At 39.6% G+C, this 25,951-nt stretch overlaps 1 protein-coding gene across 1 annotated transcript in view; it reads right to left on the reverse strand.

The window, feature by feature from the left end:
* Window positions 1-2,172: 2,172 nt before the first annotated feature.
* GPRIN3 (GPRIN family member 3) overlaps window positions 2,173-25,951 on the reverse strand; it is an 81,203-nt gene continuing 57,424 nt past the window's right edge. Inside the window, exon 3 of the mRNA XM_036339624.1 lies at window positions 2,173-13,067. Within this exon, the coding sequence (XP_036195517.1) occupies window positions 10,623-12,953 (2,331 nt within the window). The 5' untranslated portion in view covers window positions 12,954-13,067 and the 3' untranslated portion in view covers window positions 2,173-10,622. The remainder of the gene's footprint in view (window positions 13,068-25,951) is intronic.

The raw sequence follows: 25,951 nt of genomic DNA on the forward strand, positions 1-25,951 counted from the left end.
TGCCCAGCAGAATGTCTGGCACATAGCCATTATTCTTTGTATTGACTTTGGACAAAAAGAATATAAATAACAAGCAAATACTTTCCAGCCCTTTAAGAAATTTATCTTGCTTTTAAATTCCTCTAATATCTTTGACAATGACATTCTGCTTAGTTTTTTCCTGTTTTGAATAGCAGGCCAGTGTTCTTATGCAGTTTGATTGAGAGGTGTCAAGAGGAATAAAAAAAAAAGTTGGGAAATTTCTCTGAGATGCCGATACTCCCACCATAAATCTCTCTGAGCACTTTCAGCTTCCATTCTGACAATTTGAATTTTGACTATGTGTGTCCTCTGTGATATATTTAGAAAAACTGGCTGCAGAACATTTGGATCATTCTAAGGGTCTAAAGATTTTAGAACTCTGTAATTTAGCTCACTGACAGTTGTGGATGGTCTTGTGAAAGATTAGAGAATGTTGTGAGGAAGATTAAAGAATGTTGTGTTCTTGAGTTCATTAAGGATGTGTGGTAGATTGAAAGAGATCCTGTGTGGTTCACAGAAGGCAGAACCTTCACAAGAAGTATTTTGAGTTCACAGTAAGTCCAGGGAAACCCAGTTACGCCAAGAAGGCTGTTCTTGTGTTTACTACTCAACAGGAAAGAGGTGGATGAGTAAGAACAGTTGGCTGGAAATGGCACCTAATGGGAAAAACACCTGCTGGTGGGACATAATCAGCTACCAGCCGAAGACAAACAATCTCAGCCCCACGAGGACTCTAGCTTGATCTAACTTCTCCACGAAGAGCATTCATACCTTTGGAAACATTTGAGGTTGAATTTTGCCAAGAATGAATGTCTAAATATGTGGGTTAGATAAAGGCAGCCCTAGGACACTATTTTAGTCTGAAACAGTGTGTATTTATACACACAGAGTAATTGAGGGAGTGTATGGCCCTTGGAAGTTTTAAAACCACTACTGTTGAAAGTTCACAGAAAATTCACTAAATCATTTTTTGAGATTTGGGGTTCATAAATCTTGTAACCCTCCTACTCTACAGTTCTTCGATGAATTGAAGTCAGACTCATGCAGGCAAAAGGAGTCCAATTATAGTCTTAGTTTTATTAATGGTTAAGCTGGATTGGAAGGCATGGCTGGGCTTTCTATCTCCTAGAATCTAGACAGCAGGATCCCGACTTTGCCGAGGAGTAGACAGCGAGTCTGGAAATCCATAGCACACACCTGAATGGTCCTGGAAAAGAGGCAGCTAAGCCCAGACATGAGACAATAGAAGCTTGAATACAGGTGGTCCATGCCACCACAAGAGTAGATGGGCCTTGTAATTTTCACCCCTTCCTGTATTTTCATGCATGCCAACCTCTCATCATTCTCACCAAACAAGAGCAAAAGTATGTACACACACACACACACACGGCTGTGCCATCAGGAGCCAGAAAAACCACTGCTTCTTGTGACTGCAGGTATGTATTGTTGATTCTATGGAAATTCTGCTTTCACTGTAAAATTACCTTCCGCTCCACTGCAGGTTCCTAGAAGTGTGTCACATTGAAAATTAATTGATTATAAACACCTAGGACAATTTCAACAGCAGTGGCAAAATCAGTAACAATGATGACAAAAAAAACCCACAGTAAATTTTCATCTATGTTACGTTTATTATGGAAAGTGAAATGCAAAAAATATTTGAAAATTTTAAAGGGTAAAACTAAGTCATCAGTTGAATTTCATTCATTCATCCATTCAAAAATCAAATCCAAAATGAAGGTGGAAGTGTATATAATTCCAAAGTCTTGATCTATCCTTCTATAAATCATAACATTTCATCTTTTTTCTAGGAAATAAAATTTAATTGGTAGGTCAATTTCTAGAGGATGGGGACTTTCTCAAATAAACTATTTTATGACTTTTGTATTGTATATAGACATCATGAGGAGGTAAATATATATATATATATATATATGTATATATATATATATATATATATATATATATATATATATATATATATTTGTTGATTTCAGAGAGAAAGGGAGAGAGATAGAGATAGAGAGAGAGAAAGAGAGGAGAGAGAATCATTGATTGGCTGCCTCCTGCATGCCCTACACTGGGGTTGAGCCTGCAACCTGGGCATATGCCCTTGACCGGAATCGATCCTGGGACTTTTCAGTCCCCAGGCTAATGCTCTACCCACTGAGCAAAACCCGCTAGAGTGAGGAGCTAATTTTAGATATTAATATTGGTACATTCATAAATGGAATTTTATTTTGGTATTACTATATCTTCAGTGATTTAACCTTACACTACACTTTTGGTCTTTCTCAGCTGAGTATTTACAAACATGAATGATTCTCACGTGGATAGCTATAATTTTTTTGGGTGGCACTTAAATTAATACATATTTTCCAAAATAATTACTTAAATTTATCTTCTAAGCAACAGTAAATATTGACAAAAAATCAAGAATTCAGGTATGCTGTTCTTATAAACAAGTATTTTTTATTAGTTAAAAAACACAGCCAGCTATAGTTGTAATTATAGTGTTCTTATGGTTGGTTAACCTTTTATTTTTATCTAACATATAAAGATGGCACATTCATTCTCTAAAATACAAATACGTATTAAATGGTATCATTAACTTTCTACTGAGAAGTGGTTATATTTGTACTTTACCATGCAGAATTCTCTCTTAATGGGAAATTCTGGTATTTTCCATTCATATCTTAAACTGAATACTTAGTCAACATAAGTTTTAGTGTCAAGGAATTGGGGTCAAATCAGACTAGGTTTTAGGAACCAGATCAGACTTTTTTATTTTAATAGTGTATTTCCTTTCAGAAGAAATGAGTGTAACTCAAACAACATCAGTTCACAGACTGGAATTGTGACAAATTGAAAAATGTTGTCCAGTGTTGACATTTGCTGGTTAATGACTCTAATCTTGTTATCAAGTCCACACAGCATCACCTGTTATTAATAATAGTAATTTATTTGAATCCATCTTAAAGAATTCACAACTGTTCGTATCCCATTGTCCTACCAACATCATCTATAATTAAAACAAATTTTTTACTCTAGATTTCTCTTTGGTGTTGCTAAACATCGTTTGGCTGATCATAAGGGGGAAAAAAAGAATGTCTACAATCATTTTTCACTTCATGTGATTATAACACTCTTGAAATCTATGGATATATCTCTAAAAAAAAAAGTAGGGCTTTTATCAGCCTGTGCAAATAAATACACTAATAAATGTACAAACAGAGTCTATGAAACATAATTGGTTTTCCCCAGTATTTGTCATTTTCAGATATAAAATTAGGTGCTTAAAGAAACAGCATTAAACCTCTATAACTGCTCATGAACAGTGTGTGCCTCAGTAAGATGCTAAGTAGACTTTTGTGGCCCAGTGGAGCTTTCCTAATTTTCTAAATCTGCTACCAGGGATTAACACCATTTAATGGAGAATCTGACCCAATACTAATATATGTAAAACAGAACAGCCATAGAAAAATGCAGTTTTCAATGAGTTGTTTTGTGATTTACTTAAATATACTAGTATGAATAAAATGCATTTATGTGTGCATATATATGTGGGCAAGCTATTTAGAGTATGTTATGTACACATTTTTATGTGTAGAAAATAAAAATACACATTGATTAGCCCTTTTGAGGCTTTTGAACAACTGTTTCTTCTTCCTGCTTTCCTGTAGCTGCTTTGAGGATTTAGATAATTCATACGAGGTATGTACACAATCACACCCATAGTATGTACATCCTAGTCACACACTTAACATGGAGAGGATGTGTGAGGAATGTAAATCATCCCAGTGGTCAAAGAACTGACCTTACCTGTGACTAATGGCATGGTTAATTAGCCCTGGCATATTTAGTAACATGCCAATGTACTGATTACTATATTCAGTCTTTGTGATAATTATGTAATCTACTTTTGAAGATGATTAAAAAAACAACAGCCCTTTCTGACCTTCAAAAATGAAAGGACTGTTACTGAATACACATGCACACTTTTGTTGGCTTTATTCACTTTTGTACATGTGCCTACCTTATGACAGAAGTTGGCCTTAAAATGGGATACGGCATGTTATTTTTTTCTACACATAAAAATAGAAAACCAACCACTCGCAGACCATACACACCTACAGAAGTATTGACATACCACAGCCAGCTACAGTATTATGCACAACATATTGTTCACAACATATTAGTACAGCAGAGATAAATAGATTTAGACATTTAGTCATTGTTAGTATATTTCTTTCTTGAGTTTCCAGGCCCCATTGACCTTTCTCAACCTTAGTTAAGGTATCTCAAGATGCCCTTAAGACAAGAATTAGTCTCTCCTCTCCTCTGGGATTCAGGAGTATGACTATAATACTGCAATCTCCCGATTTATCAACATCACTTTAAGACATGATGGAAAACATTATGAAAAATAATTTTACTCAAAGATGCAGTTAAAATAAACGTTAAGGAATCTAATCTAAAAATCATTAAAAGATACTGATAAACCTGGATAAGCTTTTTTACTCATTTAATATAGTTTACTCTATACATAGTCTTTACTTGATATTAAAAGCAATGATAAGAATCAGAAAAAATTGTGTAACTGCTTAAAAGTTTTTCTAAAGAATAGACAATTTAATTTTAAAGTAATAAAGAGTAATGCTAGCAGCAATGTCAAAAAGCAAGCTATAATTTTCACCCCAGAAATAAGTGGATGACATCCCCACATCTTAAGAAATCAAAAGAGAAGTCAGCATTTCTCTCCCATTTAATTCTCGTTAATACACTTAAATCACTGGCGTATCACCATAACTGTCAGCATGCTGGTTGATCATCAGTACCTTTTTCCGAAGTGCAAATTATCTGATTTTTATTCCTATTGTTTTGCAGCCAGTGGAGTTGAGCTTGAAACCAAAAAGATACTTGATGAAGAAGTAGTATTTAGGAACGCCCATCTGGAACATCATTTTCGTTCTGTAAGGCATTATTTGAGGCCCCTTTTGATATGAGTACTCATGTTTTAGTTACTTTACATTTGGAAAACAATTTTTTTCATAGCTAAGGTGGGCAATCCTCCAGGCAGAGTTAATCCAATTGCTTTACATGCAAGTGTCCAGGAAGAGTAATTACCATATGTTTAATTTCTCCAAGTTTCCGGATGGAGCTGTCTTGAGTTTTAAGCTAGCAAGACTTTCTGACTCCTTTCCTGTCTCGGCTGTTAACCATATCCCTAATAATGCTCACTGGTATTGTACCTCTTTCATAAGCTCATAATCAAGCTTTTCCAGTAAGAAAGAAGAAATGAAGCCTTTACATCTTTATCCTGTGGGTTACAGTCTTCATGGAGCAGACCATGACTATACAGTGGTGTGCCCATAGTAGATGCACTTGCTGGTATAACTGCCTCTTTTTGGCACATTATTGCTTGGCTTTAATTTCATATTCAACAGTCTTTATTCTCATGATTAGTTTCTGAAATATCTGGAGCTTAAAAAAAACACACACACCAAACTTGTAAATCACATCTTGTTGCACCATTCTGGCCTCCACAGTCATTTCACCAAGGCCCATGGTTATTTAAATGTCCTTTAAAAATGATCATCACCTTGATTACCTAAGAGCCAACAGTAATTTTTTAGGCTATTTTGTTATTTCTATCTACACATATATACCGATGTATTGGATTTACTTAGAGAGGTTTTTTGGTTGTGGCAAGTGAGTAGGTTAGCTGGTGAGTGTTCACAGTTAAAAGTAGTTGTCATGACCTCTGGTTACTTGTGAGACAGAATTTTCCCACCTTCATCCACTTCATCTAGGTCCTTGGTCATTGCAAATCAAGTTTATTTGATTTCTGTAGCCAAGGAGAGTTTTTTTCCCCAAGACTAGAATAAAGTTCATGAAAATCTATTTCAATATTTACAAGACTATCTTTTCCTTTTTTGCAAAAATGTCTAAAATTTTGTAGCCATCTTAAGTCCACGCGTCTGCACAAATGACATTTATAATTACTCAGCCAGTTGCAGAATTTCATTAGGAAGGAGGGACAGGAGCTTCTGCATATCACTTGTCGTTTGCCAAGTGGCAGCAGCTGCCCAGCATTTGGAGAGATTCAACCAAAAGGGCTTCACACAAGGAACATTGCTAACAGGAAACAAATGTTCAGATATGAATATAAAATAGTAAATACCGAAGCAAACGTGGACAAGATTTCTGATTTACTGTATAGAAAAAACAGGGGTGGGGACAAGATGGTTAGCTCATTCATCAAGATACTGCTGAGTTCATTGTATAATTATCACAAAGGGGAATTCACAGGCCTCATTTCTCAAACACCATTTAGGACAAAGCAGGAGAGAATAAACAGCATCATCTCCATGGCAGCATTGTAGATGATTGATAAATCAGACAGGTAGAGGCCTACAAAAGTCTACAAGTACCTAATTTTCAGTAAAAACACATGTACATATATGCAAACCTTATTCTAATGCACTGTTTTTATGTTGATTCTTAAAAAGTGGACAAGGGATGTGGTGAGTTATATGGTACTAGAAGTGGACAAATCTTTTAACACGTGTACAATATGTTGGAGGAACATTTTCACATTTAGCCAGTAAATCAGAGAAGATACAGAAAAGGCCAAATAATTTACATTAATAGCATACTCATATAGATCCCCTGTAAACACATTTTAAAGTCATGTCATAGTATATTTTTCACGTGGTATATACAGGTATTCCAGAATGATAGGAACTTCTTTCTGGCTTTCTATTTTAAGATGACAAGCTCAATTCTATTAAGATTCAGTCTTAAAATTCAAGCTCCAGGTTATATGTTATACATGCATATTCAGTCAAATTCATTTAAATTTTGATATTTAACCTATAGCGTGGAGAACACTGGTATCCAAAATGAGTATCAGATAATTCTAAAGATTAAAAAACCCATAAAAAATCAAGTGATATTCAATATGTCTGAACTTACTAAGGTAGGAAGTAATACCCACATAGGGTATAAAATATATCATTTTGGATGCAAACAAAAAGGTTTCTGGTTAGCTTTAACATAATAAAATGTTCAACTCATGCCACAGATCTAAAACACACAGAGGCTGATTACAAACTTACTATATGTGAAGTAGTTGGTCTGTGCATTAAAACCAATAATCAAGAAAGACAAAATTAGAAAAGCACTAAAGATAAACATGACAGTTGAAGGGATGACATTTTCTTGTCATCCTAAAAATAGGAAAATCATGATTTAAATTAAAAAATCTATTATTTACTGGGTAGGCTGCATGGTCTCTTAACATTTTAAATGTTTCATTATCTTCCAGACTCTGTGTTCTAACTCATTTTTCTTTTACTATTGGTTCAAGAAATATTTTATATTTATTTACTTAATAACACACTTCCTTCATTTATTTCAACAATTAAAATGCATTAAGAAGAATCAAGCCATAACCAAAGAAATTAAGGACAAAAACAAACAACTTTCAACCCAATGTGTGTCCTGCAGGCAAGGAATAGCTAAACAAATTCAAAGAGTCTGCCATTAAAGTTGTTTTGCAACCCCATTTATTGAGTGAACCTAAGGAGTCATGAATGACATAGTGAATGTTTATGCTGTGTCACAGACCAAAGTGAAGGCAAAATTTCAAATCAAGGTTTTATTGTGAGAGTATGTAGGGTACCATAATGTAAAAACATGGTTGTCTTGAACAGGCTCCTATCTTATTTATCCATTTGATGATCTATTTCTGTTACTATTTTTTTTTAAAAAATTATATATATTTTCTGATTTCAGAGAAGAGGGAGAGGGAGAGAGACACAGGAACATCAATGATGAGAGAGAATCATTGATTGGCTGCCTCCTGCATGCCCCCCACTGGGGATCAAGTCTGCATCCTGGGCATATTGCCCTGTCCAGGAATCAAACTGTGACCCTGTTCTTAAAAGCTGTTCCTTCTAAAAGATTCAATAAGCAACAAAACAAGAAAGCTTTTGAAATATTTTCTGACAATTTCTACAGTATGGCAGCAGTAAAGATAAATAATAAAGAATTAAAGATTAAGAAGTCAGGGCTGGTGCCAGCACCAAAGAAAACCAGTTTAAGTTACTATCTCAAACATTAAGTTTTACTGAGAGGCACAACTATACCAAGTTTAGTTTTAATTAATTTAATTTTAAATTTATTTAATGTGCAACAAATGCCTACAACTCTTTGAGGCCTCTGCCTCATTTAACTATTTATAAATCATGTGGTTACTCCAAACGCATGAAAATAAATATTATTACCAGATGCTGAATTCTTCCTTTTCTCCTATGTTAATGCAGGAACAGCCTGTTCTAGCCACTTTGCACAGAGGATTACCTGGGGCCCACCCAGCTGCAGTGGGTGCTGTTGACAGCTGCCATTGTGTACACAGGGTGTTCTCTGTGTGTACACAGCACGTGCGACATGTGAGAGAGACAACATGAGCGAGAGACAGGAGTGAGATTACATCCCGGGAAAGGCATCTCTGACAGAAGTGACATGAACATTACAACAAATGGATATTTAAGGCCAAAAAAGAGTTTTAGACCAAATCTCTAATCATTAAATAATAATGTGATTGTTAATTTGATAGTAATTTCTACTTTAGACAGCATTCTCAATAGAGGCCAACTGTTAAGAAACTAAAAGTTGTATCATGAAAAAATTCCTTATAAATTCCAAATACAACCACTGTTAGGTACCAGGCTCTGAGAATGCTGTGACTATGGTCTCCTATGCAGGCCTTGTATACAGTCCAATTGATTTGAAAGAAATCAATGGCTATTACTAATTTAGGTTGTGTCCAGTGTAGCTTGTGTTAAAGTTCAAGTATGGTTTCCTCCAATATGTTCAGCATCTGCCAAAAAGAATGAAAAAACAAAACAAAAACAAAACCCAAAACAGGGACTTTGAGTTCATGCAAAAATGGTATTTATGAGTCTCCGGAGAGAGAATACATGGCCATCTGTCTCATCTAGGAGAGTGAGTTTAGTGAAGGCAAGCAGTGCCTCTTCAACATCTAACAACCTGATTTTCTAAATGCAAGGTGGTGAGCAGCGATCTCCCTACAGTGAATCCAGGAGGGGAAGCCTTTCCAGGGCCCTAGCTCATTCCCCTCTTCCTTGCTACCCCAATTCTCAAGCCACTGCTGGTCATCCTAGCCCAGTGCCTGCTAGATGCTCATGGATCACATGGACAGGGTCAATTTCTAGAAGCAGGAAGGGGCTGAGCTCAAACAGGTGCCTATGTTTTCCAGGACCAAAGCTCAAACTGTGTTTTAGTAAAAGCCTCTCTTTTCTTGGGTTTGAAGAATGAGATATGACGGTATTTCTCTTAAAATCAACATTTGCAGAGGTTACCTTATTGCTATAGATTAGAAACGTAAGCAATTACATGATATTAGTCTACATCCAAAAACTATAAGGAAGCTGGTGTTCTATTTGCTGTTGACTACATTTCCTATTAGAAGTTACTGAACCAGATCAAAAGAAACACACCAACAGCCTCCTGTTTAGTGGAGTCTAAATTAAACCCATTGTTTTTGTTACTCAGGAAATTTTCCTTTTTTTTTTTCAACACAGAGAGGAGTGTTTGTTAACTGGTTGTTTATGATTCCTTACCAGAACCTGAACATTTCAGTAGAATGCTTTTGGAGAACACCCGTACAACATAAAATTTAGTATTATCAATAACTTGATGACTCTTTTCAAGAACTCAGCCACATGTACTTTCTCTGGGGTAAGGAAATGGGAATTTAATCTAGTCTGAATCACGGAGATGCATCTTGCCTTTGGTGCTGGAAAATCTACATATATAAATTCATGTATTATGTGGGCAGTATTCATATTCGAAAGCATAGCTAATTTCCCTCCTATAACTTTCTTAACTTTATGAAGAGGTATAACAAGGTTTACAAAAATGGTTATCTGTAGATGTTTACAAATATTAATTCATATTTGGTATCGTATGCATTTAAATGCTTTTACTTCATGTCCTCTGGCCTAGGAATGAGTCAAATTTGTTTTACCTTTTTTTCCATTATAGTTCTTATCAGCTACTTAAATTTTGCATGGTAACAGCATTCTTGTTGCAACAGGACTAGAAAGTGTAACGGTGGTTTTGCTAATAGCGTTTCTGGTATTTTTAACACAAAGCCGGGGTTTTAATGGAAATACCATAGTGCGTTCAATTGAGACAGTGGCACAAAATGACACACGTATAATGACAATGCTGGTTCTCTAAGCAACAACCTATGACAAAACCCCAGTGAATCTTGTTTCCTCTTGATTGAGGTGGAGAACTTTCAGGGACGCTTGCTTTTCTCTTGTTCCTTCTTGTAGAGTGAAATGTCTTCGTTTCCCTTGTGTGACCCGAACTGAAAAGATACTTTAATTTATGGAGCTCCAGTCAAAGGACCCAACAATTCTTAGTAGCAATTTCCTGTAGTTAATACTCGCTTTCTCTTCTTGGTCTCTGGGGGATGGGGGTGGGTGGAAACCGAGCAAGCTCTGATCTGGATGGACCGTAGGAAGAACCTCAAGGTGTACCAGGGCTCCCACACACGCTCCCCGTCAATCTAACACCGAGGACGGGGCAGGGCGGACGCAGCAGTTGGGGCGTCGGAAGTTCTGCAACATGGACTGGAACACGCCGTGCTGCCTGCCTTTGAGCTTCTTATTCGAAGACGTATCCGAGGAAATGGACCTCCGGGCCTGGCTGCTTTGCGCTTTGATGGATTTCTCGTGCTCCCGGATCTGTCTCTGTAAATGGTTCTGGATGGCGACGCCCAGCGACTCCGGGTCCAGGGAAGCGCCGTACACCTCCCAGGTCATGCCCTGCTCATCCCACACCACGTCCCTGACCCGCTTGGACTGTTTCAAATGCAGCTTGGAGTCGGCGCCAAGCTGCTTCTTCTTCTCTCCTGGGGTGAGTCCCACCTGGGCGGCCGCCGTCACGTTGAGCTCCTTGAGGAACTCGCTGACCCGGCTGGCCCGGCGCGGGCTGGCCTTGACCGAGCGAGAAGGGGTCTTCTTGCCCGAACTAGGACTGGAGTCACCCATGGGTTCAGACGGCAGGCTCAGGCTGGTGGCTGGTTTGGCCGGCCTGTGTTCTTCCACGGTGCCCTCCTGGTTATTTCTAACGGGGGAGGGTATGGGACTGGCAGCTGACCCCGAGCCTCCACTTTCTTGAGCTTTAGGATTGAGCAGTAGGCTTTTGCCCTCTGCCCTTGCTTTCCCATCCAGGAGATTCGTGCCTTTCGATTCTTGTTCTTTTCCTACCGGAAGAGATGCAGGCTTCTTCTCTCTTGCATCTCCTTTATCCGTGGGGTCGGAGCCCCCGAACTGGTCAGCTTTGCTGGCGGGCCCACAGGAGGCGGAGAGTTTGCAATCAGGGTCTGTTTTGTGGCCACCTGTGGTTTTCACTGCAAGCTCAGATGGCTTGGTTCCAAATGTCCCCAACCCATGACTGGTTTCATCTTGACTTCCTGCACTGATGGAAATCTGGTCGGTGAGGCTAGCTTTCAGGGAGCTAGAATTAGCAGAAAGCTGTTTAGATGTGGGCATTTCTGGGGTCATCCCAGCTGACCTCCCATCATCTGTACGCTTATCCTGGGCATTGCTGGATGCCTCATTGATGGATGAGGTATTGGGGACCTCCCCTGGCAGGCTCACCCATCTACTATCCCCTTGGAGAGCTGTGGAGACAGCTGCAGCTGCCTGGCTGTGCGCCTCTGGCATGATGCCAGGGCACCGCCCCGAATCCTGGGGGGATAGCTTGTTGACTGACAGCTCCAACACCTGGCTCCCACTGCCGTGGCAAACCACACGTAGCTGCTCTTGTTCCAAACGTTCAGGAGCGGGGGTTTCCTTTAAGAACGCAGTGAGGATGCTGGGGCTGGTGGAGACGGATCTGCTCTCGACACTGGCCACGGCCTGCACCTCCGCATCTTGCTGAGCCCTGTTGGGAACTTCCTTGACCTCATTTTCAGCCTGACTGGTCATCGTACTGGCTTCTTTGAACCTGGACGCCTGGTGCTGTGCTGCTAGCAGCGTCTTCTCTGGCTCTGGAGGAAACGTCGAACCTTTGCTGGAGAGGTGGGATGGTTGAGGTGTCCCAGGACTCACCGCCTGGGTGTCAGCGGTGGTGGCAGAGGGCTGTGTGTTCCCTGAACATCCGTCTTCTCCGGCTGGAGAGTCACAGGCCCTGGTCTTGGCGTCGGACACGGCTCCCTGCCTGTCCCCTTCAGGCCCGCCTGCAGGAGGGGCGGCATGACTGAGCATCCTGGGCGCTGTGTTTGCAGTCTGCACCACTCCCGGGATTGTGTCTTGAGAAGGAAAATCACAGGGCACTTGATCTTGGCTGCTGCTACAAGTGCCTCCCACAGGACAACTCGGCGTCTCAGATTGCTCTCCACCTGAGGTTCTCTGTGATTTCCCCAGTGTCTCTTCAGATCCCGAGGAGGCGCTGGCGTTGGGCTGGCCCGCTGGGATGGCCTGGTGGTGGTGCTGACTGGCTGGCATGGTACACACTGTGTGTATAAGATCCTTCACTGCCACAGAGCACGGGGTTGGTGCTGTGGGCTTGCTGTTTCCTGGCCACTGGGTATTGCCGGGGGAGTTGAGTGTGGGAGATGCTTGCTCCACCTCATTGAAGATGCCAGGAGAAGACATGTCTGGCCGCGCGGCCTCATGCTCACAGGCCTGCATCAGGGCCTCCGAAGCTGCCCGGGGGCTGAGGGCTGGTTCCCGAGGCTTGCTGGAAAGGCCATCGGTGTTCTTACACAGGAGGGCTGGTTGAGGCGGAGGGGAGGCAGCCTGTACCTCTCCTAGGTCCTCTTCTTTTCCAGTAGCTGTGATCAGGGAAGTGTTAGCTAATATCAGAGGGTCAGGTACAGTCCCCATGGAATTTCTCTTCAGGAAAACCTCAGAGCTCTCCCCTGAGCAGTGCTCCCACTGGGAAGCTGTCACAGGTCAGAGTGAAGACACAATCAGGGATGATTTCTCTGAAGGACCGATCTGTGAATCAAAGAAACAGTACTATTAATATGATAGGGAATTTAAGGATTGAAGATACATCTGTTACTTGTATAAGGACTACTAAGTGCATTGAAAATCTTGCCTCTCCAAATCTGTTTGTATAAAAGTACTTAGATCATGGAAAGTAGATTTTGGAATTTTTTAAAAAACTATACAGGTGTTATTTTGATATATTAGTTTGATTTTGCATTCCACTGCTGTCTAGCAAATAGGTTTTTAATGTATTTGCCTAAGCATTTGATACCTTAAAAATCATTTGTGTAATCTGATTTGCCAGATATCAGAAAATCCAAAAGTCCTATAAAGCTATTGTGATCAAATCAATAAGTATTGAAAATAGGGCCTACACAGACTTGTGAAATAGAACATCTAGAGATTGATCCACATATAAATGAGATTGGATGTAGAACAAGAGAGGCATTTCAATTAAGTAATCCAAAAAGGATGGATCACTTAATATAAGGGACTGTCAAACTATTTATTCATCTGAAAGAAAAGAAAACTAGGTTTTTATCTTACACCAATCCTAAAAAGAAATCCTAGATGGATTTAGATGGATTAAAGGTTAAAATATAAAATAAACAAAAAACAAAAAGATAGATCAATTAATAAATAAATGCCCGGTAAGAGAATCTAGGAACCATAAAATAATCTAGGGACAGGGATGATAAACTTCCTTTGGAAGGCAGAAAATACAGCAACTATAAGAAAAATATAAGCATAGTTATCTAAATAAAGTAAAAAAATTTTGCGTGGCAAAGATACCATAAACAAATACAATAGATTTGGAAAAAAAAATGCTTGCAGCTCTAGGAGACAGGAAAAATATCTATAATACAGTAGAAGCTCTTAAAAATTTACAAGGAGACAAAATAACTCGTTGCAAAAACGGGTAAAGAACATGAAAATGCAATCTGCAAGATCGGAAGTCCAACAACCAACAAGCTTATGAAAAGACGATCACATTCATTTGTAGTCAAAGAAATGCAAAAAAGTAACAACTAGATTTTACTTTGTACCAATTGCACTTAAAAAAACTTTAAAAAACAGTTATAACACTATAGCCTGGGGAGACACCTAGCTAAAGAAAGTATTTTTATTAACTGTAGGTATGAATGTGTATTGTTACAGCTTTCTTAGGAAACCAGTTTAATGTTTATAACTAAAAATAAACATATCATTGACCCAGTGATCCCAATCAAAACAAAATACAAGCATATATATTTAGGTACAAGTACTATTTGTAGAGGCAAAAACTGGAAACAAGCTGATCTCCATGAATGGGGGAATAGCAAAAATAATCAAGACATATCTCTACTGTAGAGCATTATGCAACCATTAAAAGAAACCATTGTCCTGGCCGGTGTAGTTCAGTGGGTCTAAACATTGTCCCTTACACCAAAAAGAATGGGTTTGATTCCTGGTCAGGGCACATACCCAGATTGTGGGTTCAATCTCTAGTCAAGGTGTGTACAGGAGGCAACTGATCGATGTTTCTCTCTCACATCAATGTTTCTCTCTTTCTCCTCCTCTATCTTCCCCTCCCTAAAATCAATAAAAACATACCCTTGGATGGGGATTTAAAAAAAAATTAAAGCTAACACCGCCCCCACCCCCCAAAAAATACTAATTAGGCTGTAACTTTTCACTTGAGGTTTCCCCAAGTATGGTTGAATGAGAAAAGCAAGGTACAGAAAAGAGTATATAAGTTTTAATTTTTGTAAAGCACTGACCTAAAATACTACATATGTATGTGCTGTTTGTATGTGTGTATGTGTACAGATATGTTTGTATGTGATTATATAAATTCTAAAAATATTCAGAAGAAGACATATTAGGTATTAAGTAGAAGGAGTGTGATGAGTTGGAGACAGGGAGAGATGGAGGTACCCAAAGGTGGGAAAATACTAAATTTTAAAAAGTATATCTAAAAATTTATTTGTGTGCCTTTATGCATAAACATTTTTTTTTTATTTAAGAAAAGATAACCAGGTGATGTGAATAAAGCAATGTTTCAGAAACTAGTGGATGACTGTGTTTTGGTATTACCTCTTTTTCTCATAGAGTCTGTAACCTCATGCTAATCACTTAAACTTTCTGGACTCCTAATTAGCTCATTGGAAAAATAAATGATTTCAGAGGAGCTTTGTGGTATCAAAATTCAAGGATCTTACATATTTGCATGTGATGGATAATAAATCAAATAGCACACTCTTGACTCAGGCTATAAAAGGTCAAAATAAGGCAAATTTGGTTGGCCCAGGTTTTGAAAATACATAATTTTATCTTTTAGTTTAATGTTATTTGGCTGAACGATAATCATATGAAATCTAGCAGTGAATCCAACTTATCTTCTCCCCTAAATCAGTTCTTCCTGCTAACTTTATTATTAATGATAATGGGTTGAATATTTTCCCATCTTTGGTTTTTACTACTTCCTGCTCATTCAGACCACGTCCTCAGTTTGTCTGTTTGTTTATTTATTTATATTTAAATTTATCTTGTTGAAAGTATGACAGTCCCCCCATCTCAGGTTTATAGTCCATTTCTTCCTTACTGCAATTCTCTATTGCATTCACTCGCTGTGCCCCAACCACATCTTTCCCTCTCCTTCTTTTGTATCTGTCTTTATTATACCCTTCCTTCCACTCTCTGCCCTCTCCCTCCTGAAAAAGCTTATTTATTCTTCATGGTCCCACTTAAATCCCACTTACTTTACTTTCTGAAGGTCTCTAAAGCCTTCAAATCATAAAGTCTCTCTCTTTATTTTTTGTATTAATCCTCACCAGAGGTTATTTTCTTCATTGATTTTCAGAGAGAGTGGATGGGAGGAGGAGAGAGGGAGAGAGAGAGAAAGAAACATCAATGTGACAGAAACACACAGATTGGTTGCCTACCTCACCTAACCCAACAGGGGGCAGGGGATCAGAGTGGGGATCAACCTGCAACCTAGGTATGTGCCCTTGACCAGGAATCAAACTCATGACTCATGGGTGCACAGGCCGACGCTCTATTGAGGCATGCCAGCCAGGTCAAGTATCTCTCTCTTTTAAAAAGCCTATACCTATGTTAACCTGGGTCCTTTGTATTATGCTTTTAATGCAGTTTTTGTACTGTTGTTCCTTGTATAAATGCCTTAATTATCCCAAAGTACTTTAAGCCTCAGGAGGAAACAGGACAAGCTTATTGATTATTTTCTGTTCACAGGATCTTGTGCATAAAAAGGTATTAATTGGCCCAGCTGGTGTGGCTCAGTGGTTGAGCATCGACCCATGAACCAGGAGGTCGCAGTTTGGTTCCTGGTCAGGGCACATGCCCGGGTTGCAGGCTTGATCCCTAGTAGAGGGTGTGCAGGAGGTAGCCAAACAATGATTCTCTCTCATCATTGATGTTTCTATTTCTCTCTCCCTCTCCCTTCCTCTCTCTGAAATCAATAAAAACATATTTTAAAAATGTATTTAAAAAAGATATTAATTGATCCCATTTCTTACCAAGATGGCCACTATTAATGTCCTACCAAACTTCAAAATAATAGGAAATTTAAATCTATGGCATGAATTAGAAATGAAAACACAATAAAAAAGAATGCTGTGTTTGGAAGTAAGAAAACAGTTGTATGTTATTCATTAAATTTTATGTATCTGCAATGTAGGTTTAGACAATTAAAGATAAGTACATTGGACACCTGCTACATAACGCTGGAAGGTCTCATAAAGCCAGGAATACAGAATGCCTCCTACGTTATACCTTGGCCTAGAGCCAAGAAACCTGGTTTGCCAAGAGGACTATAAATTTTGAACAGCTCAAAGTTCAGCAACTGAAAGTTGAAAGATTTAGAAAAAGATGAGGGATTTCATAAAACTCAATCCTTGAGCTTACTTCCATTGTCCTACAGATAGCTAATTGTACTCGTTTAACTTTGAAAGGGTTTGTTTGCTTTGTTAATTGAGGTTAATTTATCCATCATTTAAGGAATAAAGATTGAAAGCCCAGATTAACACCTGTAATTAAGAATCTCTTGATTTATGAGCAGATAGGAAGTCAACACCACTGGATTACACAGACGCTGGTGTAATTTTCACAGCATCTCCATGTGCTTGGGAGAGACTGCCTATGTTTTGAGACAATCTTCCCTCCACAACCCTCCACCCCCTCGCCCCCACCCTGAGCATTTTCCCCTCCCTCACCCACCAAATAGCAGAAATGATTAGTCTCCAATAGATTGACACATAAGACATTTAAAAAGTGTAATTACTCAGTAGTTTAGAATGAGAATGTCTTAAAATCAATCAGTGTAAAAAATATCAACCAGAGTCCAACATAAGATTTAACTTTGAAAAATTTAGAGGTTGCAAACAGGTGGCCCACATACTGACTGAATTCCTCCTGAGTGTGTGTGTGTGTGTGTGTGTGTGTGTGTGTGTGTATGAGAGTGTCCTGCATGGTTTTAACTTCCATTCCCTTCCTTCCCTTTTCTTTTCTTTCTTTGTCTTTTTGAATTGAAGAGAACTTTCATAAAAATCCAGATTTCCCTCTTGCTTCTCTTTAAAAACTTGGAAGGTATGCATTTCCAGAAAGTAACACCAGAAGGCGCTGATAAGGGCTGTTCCAGGGGTTCTCAACGTGTGGGTCGCGACCCCTGAAAATACATCCTGCATATCAGATATTTACATTACGATTCATAACAGTAGCAAAATTACAGTTATGAAGTAGCAACAAAAATAATTTTATGGTTGGGGGTCACCACAACATGAGGAACTGTATTAAAGGGTCGCGGCATTAGGAAGGTTGAGAACCACTGGCTGTTCCCCTGGATGGCCCATTCCCCACCTGCCCTGTTTCAATCCTTCACATTACTTACCTGGGCTCCTGTGGACAGCTGAGTTTGAGAGCTTTGCCCCAAAAGCACTGACAGAGTAGAATTCCCAACCTAACTTCTAGTCCTCTGAAGGCAGTTTGGCATTGCATTTAAGAACATGGAAGCAGGGGCCAGAATTCCCTGGATTAGAGTATCAGTTCCACTCCCTAACTCTAACTCTATGTATTTTGGCAAATAACCTCTCAGAGCCTCAGTTTAATCTATAACTTGAGGATAACAGTCAGAGGACTGCCTCACTGAGATGTTGTAGGGAACAGGTTTGGCATTTAGAACAAATAGCGCCTTGGCATATATTAAGCACCTGATAAGTGTTAGTCTCCTTAAAAGTCTCAATATATACTAGTAAGCACTGATCTGTGTTAAAAATTTATTCTGACACTTGTTAAAATGGTAAGGAAGACTTTAGTTAGGACTAATGTGATAGGTGTCAAGACGATCTCAGGAGGAGAATATGTTTAGTACTTTATTTTATGGCAGACTATAATTTCACGACTTTATATTCTCATAATTGAACTGTTGTACTAAGGCATAGATACTTATTTTAGATGAGAAATTTATCAGATATTTAAACTGTTTTGAATAGTATATCAAATTGATAAATAAACTACCATGTTCATTCCAGCCTTATTTACAATAGCCAAGCTACAGAAACAACCTATGTGCCCATCAACAGATGAATGGATAAAGAAAATATGACATTGTACACACAATGGAATATTATTCAGCCATGAAAAAGAAGGAAATTTTGCTATTTTTGACAACGTGGATGAATCTGGAGAACATTATGCTAGGTGAGATAAGTCAAACAAGGACAAATACTGTATAACATCACTTACATGTGGAATCTAAAAGAGCCAAACTCATAAAAACAATAAAATGGTAGTTATATGGGGGTGGGAGGACTTGGGGGGATAGGAGAGATGATGTTTAAGGGTACAATCTTGCAATGAGCAGTAAATAATCCTACATAGCTAATGCACAGCATAGTAAAATTAGACAATAATATTGTATTATAATCATTAAACTTTCTAAGAGACTGGAACTTATTCTTTAAACCACTAAAAAGAAATGAAAAATATGTGATGTTATAGAGGTGCTAATTATCACTACAATGGAAATCATATTACAATATATAAATGTATCAAATGAATATGTTGTATGCCTTACATTTATATAATTTTATATGTCAAATATATTTCAATAAAGAAACTGGAGGGAAAAAAAGCCCTGGTCTATATAGCTCAGTTGGTTGAGTGTTGTTCCGTGCACTGAAAGGTCACCAGTTCCATTCCCGGCCAGGGCACGTGCCCAAGTTTCAGGTTCGATTCCTGGTCAGGGTGCATGCAGGAGGCATTGGATCCATGTTTTACTCTCACATCGATGTTTCTCTCTCTCCCCCTCTCTCTCCAAAAATAAAAACATATTAAAAATAATAAAAGAATTTTTAAAAAGGAAGGGAAAGAGAAGGGGAAAAGACCAGGCTTAACTCCAAATACAACAAGAACAAATGGGGATTTATAACCAAGGAGCAGGTTAAGGGTGGGGGTCAGTGGATGGAAAATTACTAAAAGGACACATCAAGGGTAGGGGAATTCTTACTAAACCACTTAATAGGATTGGTGCTGAAGGCCGGCGAGGTGATCAGCTGTCACTTGGGGGCCGGTGGGGGATTTGATTAGATATTGAGGGTGACAGATATCAAGGTTGGGAGGATTCTCTCTAACTGGCTTAGTAGGATTCTTGCTAAAACTGGACTCTGCAAAGATAGACATGAAGCTTGAGATTATGCTCTAGTGCAGAAGAGAGCTCAGAGCCTGACTAAAGTTTGGTCAAATGGGAGTTTTTGTCCCTGTACTAGTGAATGGGGATTTCCTTATAAGACTGGCTAGAGCATTATGAATTCTTTCTGAATTGGTCACAAAATGAGTTTTCTTTAAGTGGGATGGCAACTGGACTCTTGATAGCAGATCCCTTTGGTGTTTTTGCCCTGAAAATCATGAGGAAAGATTTAAAGCCTTGTTCTGGCAATGCACAAGCCTGCAAGGTAAACAACATCCACCTTTCACAGAGAAGGAAACTGAGGCCCAGACCTCAAGTAACCTACTCAAGGCTGAAAACCTAGAATGCCCTTTGAACTGATTCTAATGAAAGCTAATCCTGGTTCTTCCTGTGCTTCTTCTTTATTATCTGTAACTCTGGAAAGAAAATGGAAAGCAAGGACAAATTTAAACATACAGGGTAGCCCTGGTCTGTGTTGTTCAGTGGTTAGAGCACTAGCCCCACTACACCAAAGGATGGCAGGTTCGATTCCCAGTCAAGGGCACATTCCTGGGCTGCAGGTTCATTCCCTGGTCATGGTATGTGTGGGAGGCAACCAAGCGATGTGTCTCTCTCATATCAACATTTGTCTCTCTCTCTCTCCCTCTCACACCCTCCCTCCCTCCCACTCCTTCTAAAAATCAATGGAAGAAATATCCTTGGGTGAGGATTAACAAAACAAAAAATACATAGTGGGCAAAAGTAGGCTTACAGTTCCAAGTATGCAAAACAGTTTATTTTTGTAATATTACTTATTATTAAAATATTTTCCATATGAACAACTATAAACCTACTTTTGCCTATGTGTGTGTGTGTGCGCGCGCACGCACACGTGCAGGGCAGCCTGGATAGCATTAACACCGACTATGATGACATTCACAACGGGTCACTTTGTGAAAGGCCTGGCTTGTTGAAGGCTGACACCACTGAAAACAGTGGGTTCCACTACTCTGCCACGCTGCCTATTTTCATAACAGACACTCATGCTTAAAAAGACAGGCAGCAGGGGACCTCATCCCTTTGTGACTTGCACCAAAGCTGCTCTGGTGGGAAGAGCATTGGACAGAAGGGCTGGAGAGAGGCTTGGCAGTCCTGGACCGGCAGGATGCTGATCCCTGCAGGTCATGGCAGTAGTCCTGCGGGCAGCAATCACCTTTGCCCACTTCAGGACTGGCACCTGTCTAGGACAAGGGCTCCCAGATGGCATCGCAGCTCTTTAGTAACGTTACGGAAGTGTTACAGGCACCTGGGTGAGCACCTCTGTCACCAGCCATCTGACAGAGCGGTTAGCCTTCAGAGGGATGGTGCAAAGACCCTGAGAGAACAGCGAGGCAAGAGAAGAGACTATTTAAAAATGTCGCCTGCCGCCCTAGCCGGTCTGGCTCAGTGGATAGAGCATCGGCCTGTGGACTAAAAAGTCCCTGGGTTCGATTCCGGTCAAGGGCATGTACCTTGGTGGCGGGCACATCCCCAGTAGGGGGTGTGCAGGAGGCAGCTGATCGATGTTTCTCTCTCATCGATGTTTCCAGCTCTATCTTTCTCCTTCCTCTCTGTAAAAAAATCAATGAAATATATATTAAAAAATGCCGCCTGCCACCCTGCTCCATTCTGTTTTATTTGCCGCTTTAACTGGGAGCTGTTGCCTAGATCATTTGCATTCTGAACCCAGCAGGTCCTGTCAGCGCAGTTTTAAGAAGAGGCGTTTTGACCCCAGGAAGCATCCACAGACCACAAAAAGCAGTTCCTACTTTCCTAAAAAATCACACCCTCACACTAATAGCTGCCTCAAATGCACTTTTCAAAGATATTAGCAGAAAAACTGGTTCTTCCTTTCAGACGGAGTCTAACGCAAATCAGAAGGGCTGAAGAGAAGAGAAGGCTGCTTTGCTGAGCGCCAGGAACAGTGTCCTGTGGACGGTCAGCGATAATGGTTACTTTAATGAGGGCTCATGAGACAGGATCAGCATCCCTTCTCCCTACCCTGTTCTTTTGTTCAACACTGTTCTAGAGAAATGAATGCATGGCCTGTTATCTCACTGAATTCCATTGTAAGCAGGACTGGACAAAAACCAAGAAATAAAAAAGGGCTTTGAGAAACATGAAGACCCCAAATGTATCCTTCCTCTTTTGTCAAATACAATTTGAACAGACGGCTTCTAAATTCACAACAGATTGGAATCATACGGCACAGCAAGCACTTATTTATTGCTTTCTAAGTTCCAAACACTGTTCTCTATGTAAACTTATTTAATCCTCAGAATAACTCGATGAGGATGTACCTACTATGAGTTCCACTTGGCAGATCTGGAAACAGAGGCGGGTCACGCAAGCAGGAAGTGGTAGAGACCAGACACTCTGGCTCCAGAGTCCATATTATTAACCAATTTTACAGAAAGGAGAGTCAGGGGTGTGTGTGTGTGTGTGTGTGTGTGTGTGTGTGTGTGTGAGAGACAAGCTTCATGACCGGGGCAAGAAGCATACTCAGACAATAAAGAAAACAACAAAGAACTAAAAACACATAGCCTTGCCTTTACGAATTCAAGCTAACAGAGGTAATCCTGACAGAAGTTGCTGCTCTTCATAATGATGAATCCAATGTGGATGTTTTAAGGGTCCCAGATGCTTCTGAGAAGCTGATGGAAACTATGAACCTTCTTTCTAGAAACACAAAAGTGCACACACCTATGTGCTTGCAGTTAATTGTAGGGAGTTCATGCTTGGAAACCTTTCCACGACCACCCATGAACATCCTGCCTCAAAATGTTGGTATAAAGCTTAAATGAAATAAGTTAGACACTTACTATGGTTTTTGGAAGATAAAAAATACATAATCATGAATTACTATTTTGACATCACTTACCCAAGAAGGCAGGATCAATGCAATATGTTTTATAGAGAGCTCATCTTTAAATGGTCCAACACTTAAATAAGTTTACATTCTCCCACACCCACCTAAAGACTGTCATTTATAAGACAGAAGAAGAAACTTTTAGCTAACTTGAAGATTAACACAATAATGAGCTCTATTTATTTTGGATCAGGTGGGAAATGTGGACTTTCGTTTTTTTTCTCTCAGCAAAATAAAGACTCGGGTTTTATTAACTATAAAAAACCACCCCTCAATAGCTCCATTTGCCTACCTGTGGAGATAATTCATGGCTAAATATCAAAGTTGCTGTTTAAAAGTGCCTAAGTTATTTTTTTAAAAATTGAACTCTTCTAGAGAAGAAATGATTAAAATAGTTGTTTTGTTATTTTTAACCTTCTTCAATCAAGCTGGCTCTTATCAGTTACTTGGTCTGCCTGACAGATATTAGAATGTTTTCCTTCTTTTGCAACTGAGGCTTGAAGGGCCACTGTAAGCTTACCCTAACTGCAAAGAAATGCACAAGGATCTCAGGGCTCACCGGTGGTTAAAAAGCCATTAGAAGTAGACTAGGCAGTTCTACACTGGCATTTTCTTTTTTGCATTTGCATTTTACAACCCTGTGTTAAATGTGATCAAAGCTGCCCTGCATCCCAATTTTCTGCAGAATATATTTAGCGCCACTCAGCCTTAGAAAAAGCATTCTTGACCTTGTTTCATTCCTCCCTGACCTTGCTGATCTGCTGCTCTTTTCCCTGGCTGCCACACTCCCCTCCCCCCACACCATGGCGTTCTCAGTAAAACCAGGCGTCCACTCCACCTGCCTTCCTTCTGGCAGAGGTGGCTCCGAAGTGGAGAGGTGGGCACCTAAGCGGAGACCCCTGCTACCTGGCCCCAGGTGAAAGCTTGTTAGTCATTTCTGCTTTTCGCTCATGTCAGGCACCAGCCAGTCCCTGCTCCAGTTCCCACACTTGGGTCCTTAATCGTATTGAACGCTGGGGAGGTGTCTGGTGGCAGTACTTGCAGTGATGGATGTGATGGATATAAATGTGAACAGGGGGCTGGGCATGGGGCTGGTGAGTTGGGGTTCTTTTACTTCAAGAGAACTCAGGGAAACCGAGAGAAGGCAACGTTATGAAGCAGACAGATTCCTCGGGGCTTGGTCGGAACCCTCTGCGGGGTTACTATTTTGCTCCTTGTAAGGAGGACCTGAGTGTCTGCGAGAAAAGGGGGCGGGAGGGCTCTGCTCTTCGGAATGAATAATTTCTCTGCGAGGTCCAGATCTTTGGGTTTGGCCTATGAGTTGTGATTAAAAAAAGAAACGAAAAGAAAAGGAAGAGAATTAAACAACCCATCACTCTCCTTGCTTTGCAGTCTGTAAAACACTAAGTCATCAGGAAATACTTAAAAGTTTTGATTTTTGCCCGTAAGGAGGTTGCAATCCATTGGAGGAGACAAGACAAATTCAATCAAAAGCTCCCCATGAGCAAGAGAGTATACAATTAAGTGGCTGATACTGTGTAATAAACTACAGTTTATTATAGAAGTTCAAATACTTCTTATTCATTTGACATTTCCAAAAGAATAGTCTTTGATTAAAAAATAAATAAATCCCCTAAGTCATCACACTGAGACAATTATGAAACACTGATAACCTCTATTCATTCATTTAATAATTAAGTGCATTCTTTGTGCCAGATATTCAGGATACAAATATAAATTAAGATACATTTGTGTTTTGGAGGAGCTCACAGTTCCTGCAAATCATTAATTTCAGTACAATATAAATGTGGTAAAAGAAACAAAACACAAATGTGCTGTGAAACACAGAGAGAGGATTGTTATTTTACTTGAGAATCTTAGGCTTTGTAAGATGTTATTTAACGTGATCGAGAGGAAACAGAGGTTTTGTAGGGCAGATTTTCCCACCTCCACACGACTGACATTTGGACCACATAATGCTTTGTGGAGAGAAAGAGGGGTGTACTGTCCTGTACGCTGCAGGACATTTCACAGCATCCAAGGCCCCTGCCTACTACATGTCCACCCCAGGAGTGACAACGAAAAATGTCTCCGAACAGACTGTCAAAACTCAGAGGGAAGGCAGGGATGGGTGGGTGGGTGAGACGAGATCAACCAATGAACTTATGTAAATATATACATAACCCATGGACACAGACAATAGAGTGGTGAAGGCCTGGGGTGGGGGGTAGGGGCAGGCTGGGAGAGGTCAAGGGAGGGAAAGGGGACATATGTAATACTTTCAACAATAAAGATTAAAAAAAGAAAGACAGAAAAATGTCTCCTAACATTGCCAAATATCTCCTGGGAGACTAAACTGTCCCCAGGCGACAACTGATCTAGGAGATGAGTATATTCACCTTTGATAGAAAGAAAAACCCTTAGAATGACAACTTGTGAGTTGATGTCAGAGAGTTTGAACTTACTCCACCTAGATAGCAATTGATGATACAGTTTTCAGCTCTCAAGTCAAGGATAGTGCTCTTCATACTCTACATGTGAGAATGCAAATTAGTACAGCTTTTATAGAGAACAATTTGGCAGTATTTGTCAGAAATACATGGTCACACACAGCTTGACTCAGCAATTCTACCTAAGTCTATTCGTTGTATGAAATAACAAAATATTAGAAGCAACCTAAATGTCTATTAATAGGGAGAGGGTTAGCTACAAAAATACAAAACCTATTAATAGGAAGGGGTTAGTTACTTCCATAAATAATATACTAAGCAGCCGTACTTAATAATGAGGAAACTCTTTATGTATTGATATGTAACAATCTCCAAAATATATTAAGTAAAACAACAACTAAAAAACCCAAAAACCAATGATAATGATAAAAAACCCTAAGATACAAAGCAGTGTGTTTAATAGGTTACCATTGTATTAAAAAGGGAAAAAATGAATATATTTTGCTTGTATATACATAAAATATCTCTGGAAGGATAAATAAGAAATTGCTCTTAGAAGAGGGGATTTGGAAGTGTGGGGGATAGGATACATGGAAGACTTTTCACTCTATATCTTTTTGTACTTTCTGAATGTTAAACTATATGAATATATTGCCGATTGAAAAGCTGGTGGTCCTCACTCTGGAAAAACTGAACATGTGTGCACCTTCAAGCTCCTCTATCAATGGTGATGGATTTATGCTGGTTTCTCCTTCCACACCCTTCCCATCTGCTCTTTGCTATGCAAGGGGGTCAGCCTAGCCATTTAACTAGTAAAAGGAAATCATGATTTCTTATCCATCTAGGTTATCTACAAACTAAAAGCTAG

The sequence above is a fragment of the Myotis myotis genome, unplaced genomic scaffold, assembly GCF_014108235.1.
Source record: "Myotis myotis isolate mMyoMyo1 unplaced genomic scaffold, mMyoMyo1.p scaffold_m19_p_1, whole genome shotgun sequence".
Classification (NCBI taxonomy): Eukaryota; Metazoa; Chordata; class Mammalia; order Chiroptera; family Vespertilionidae; genus Myotis; species Myotis myotis.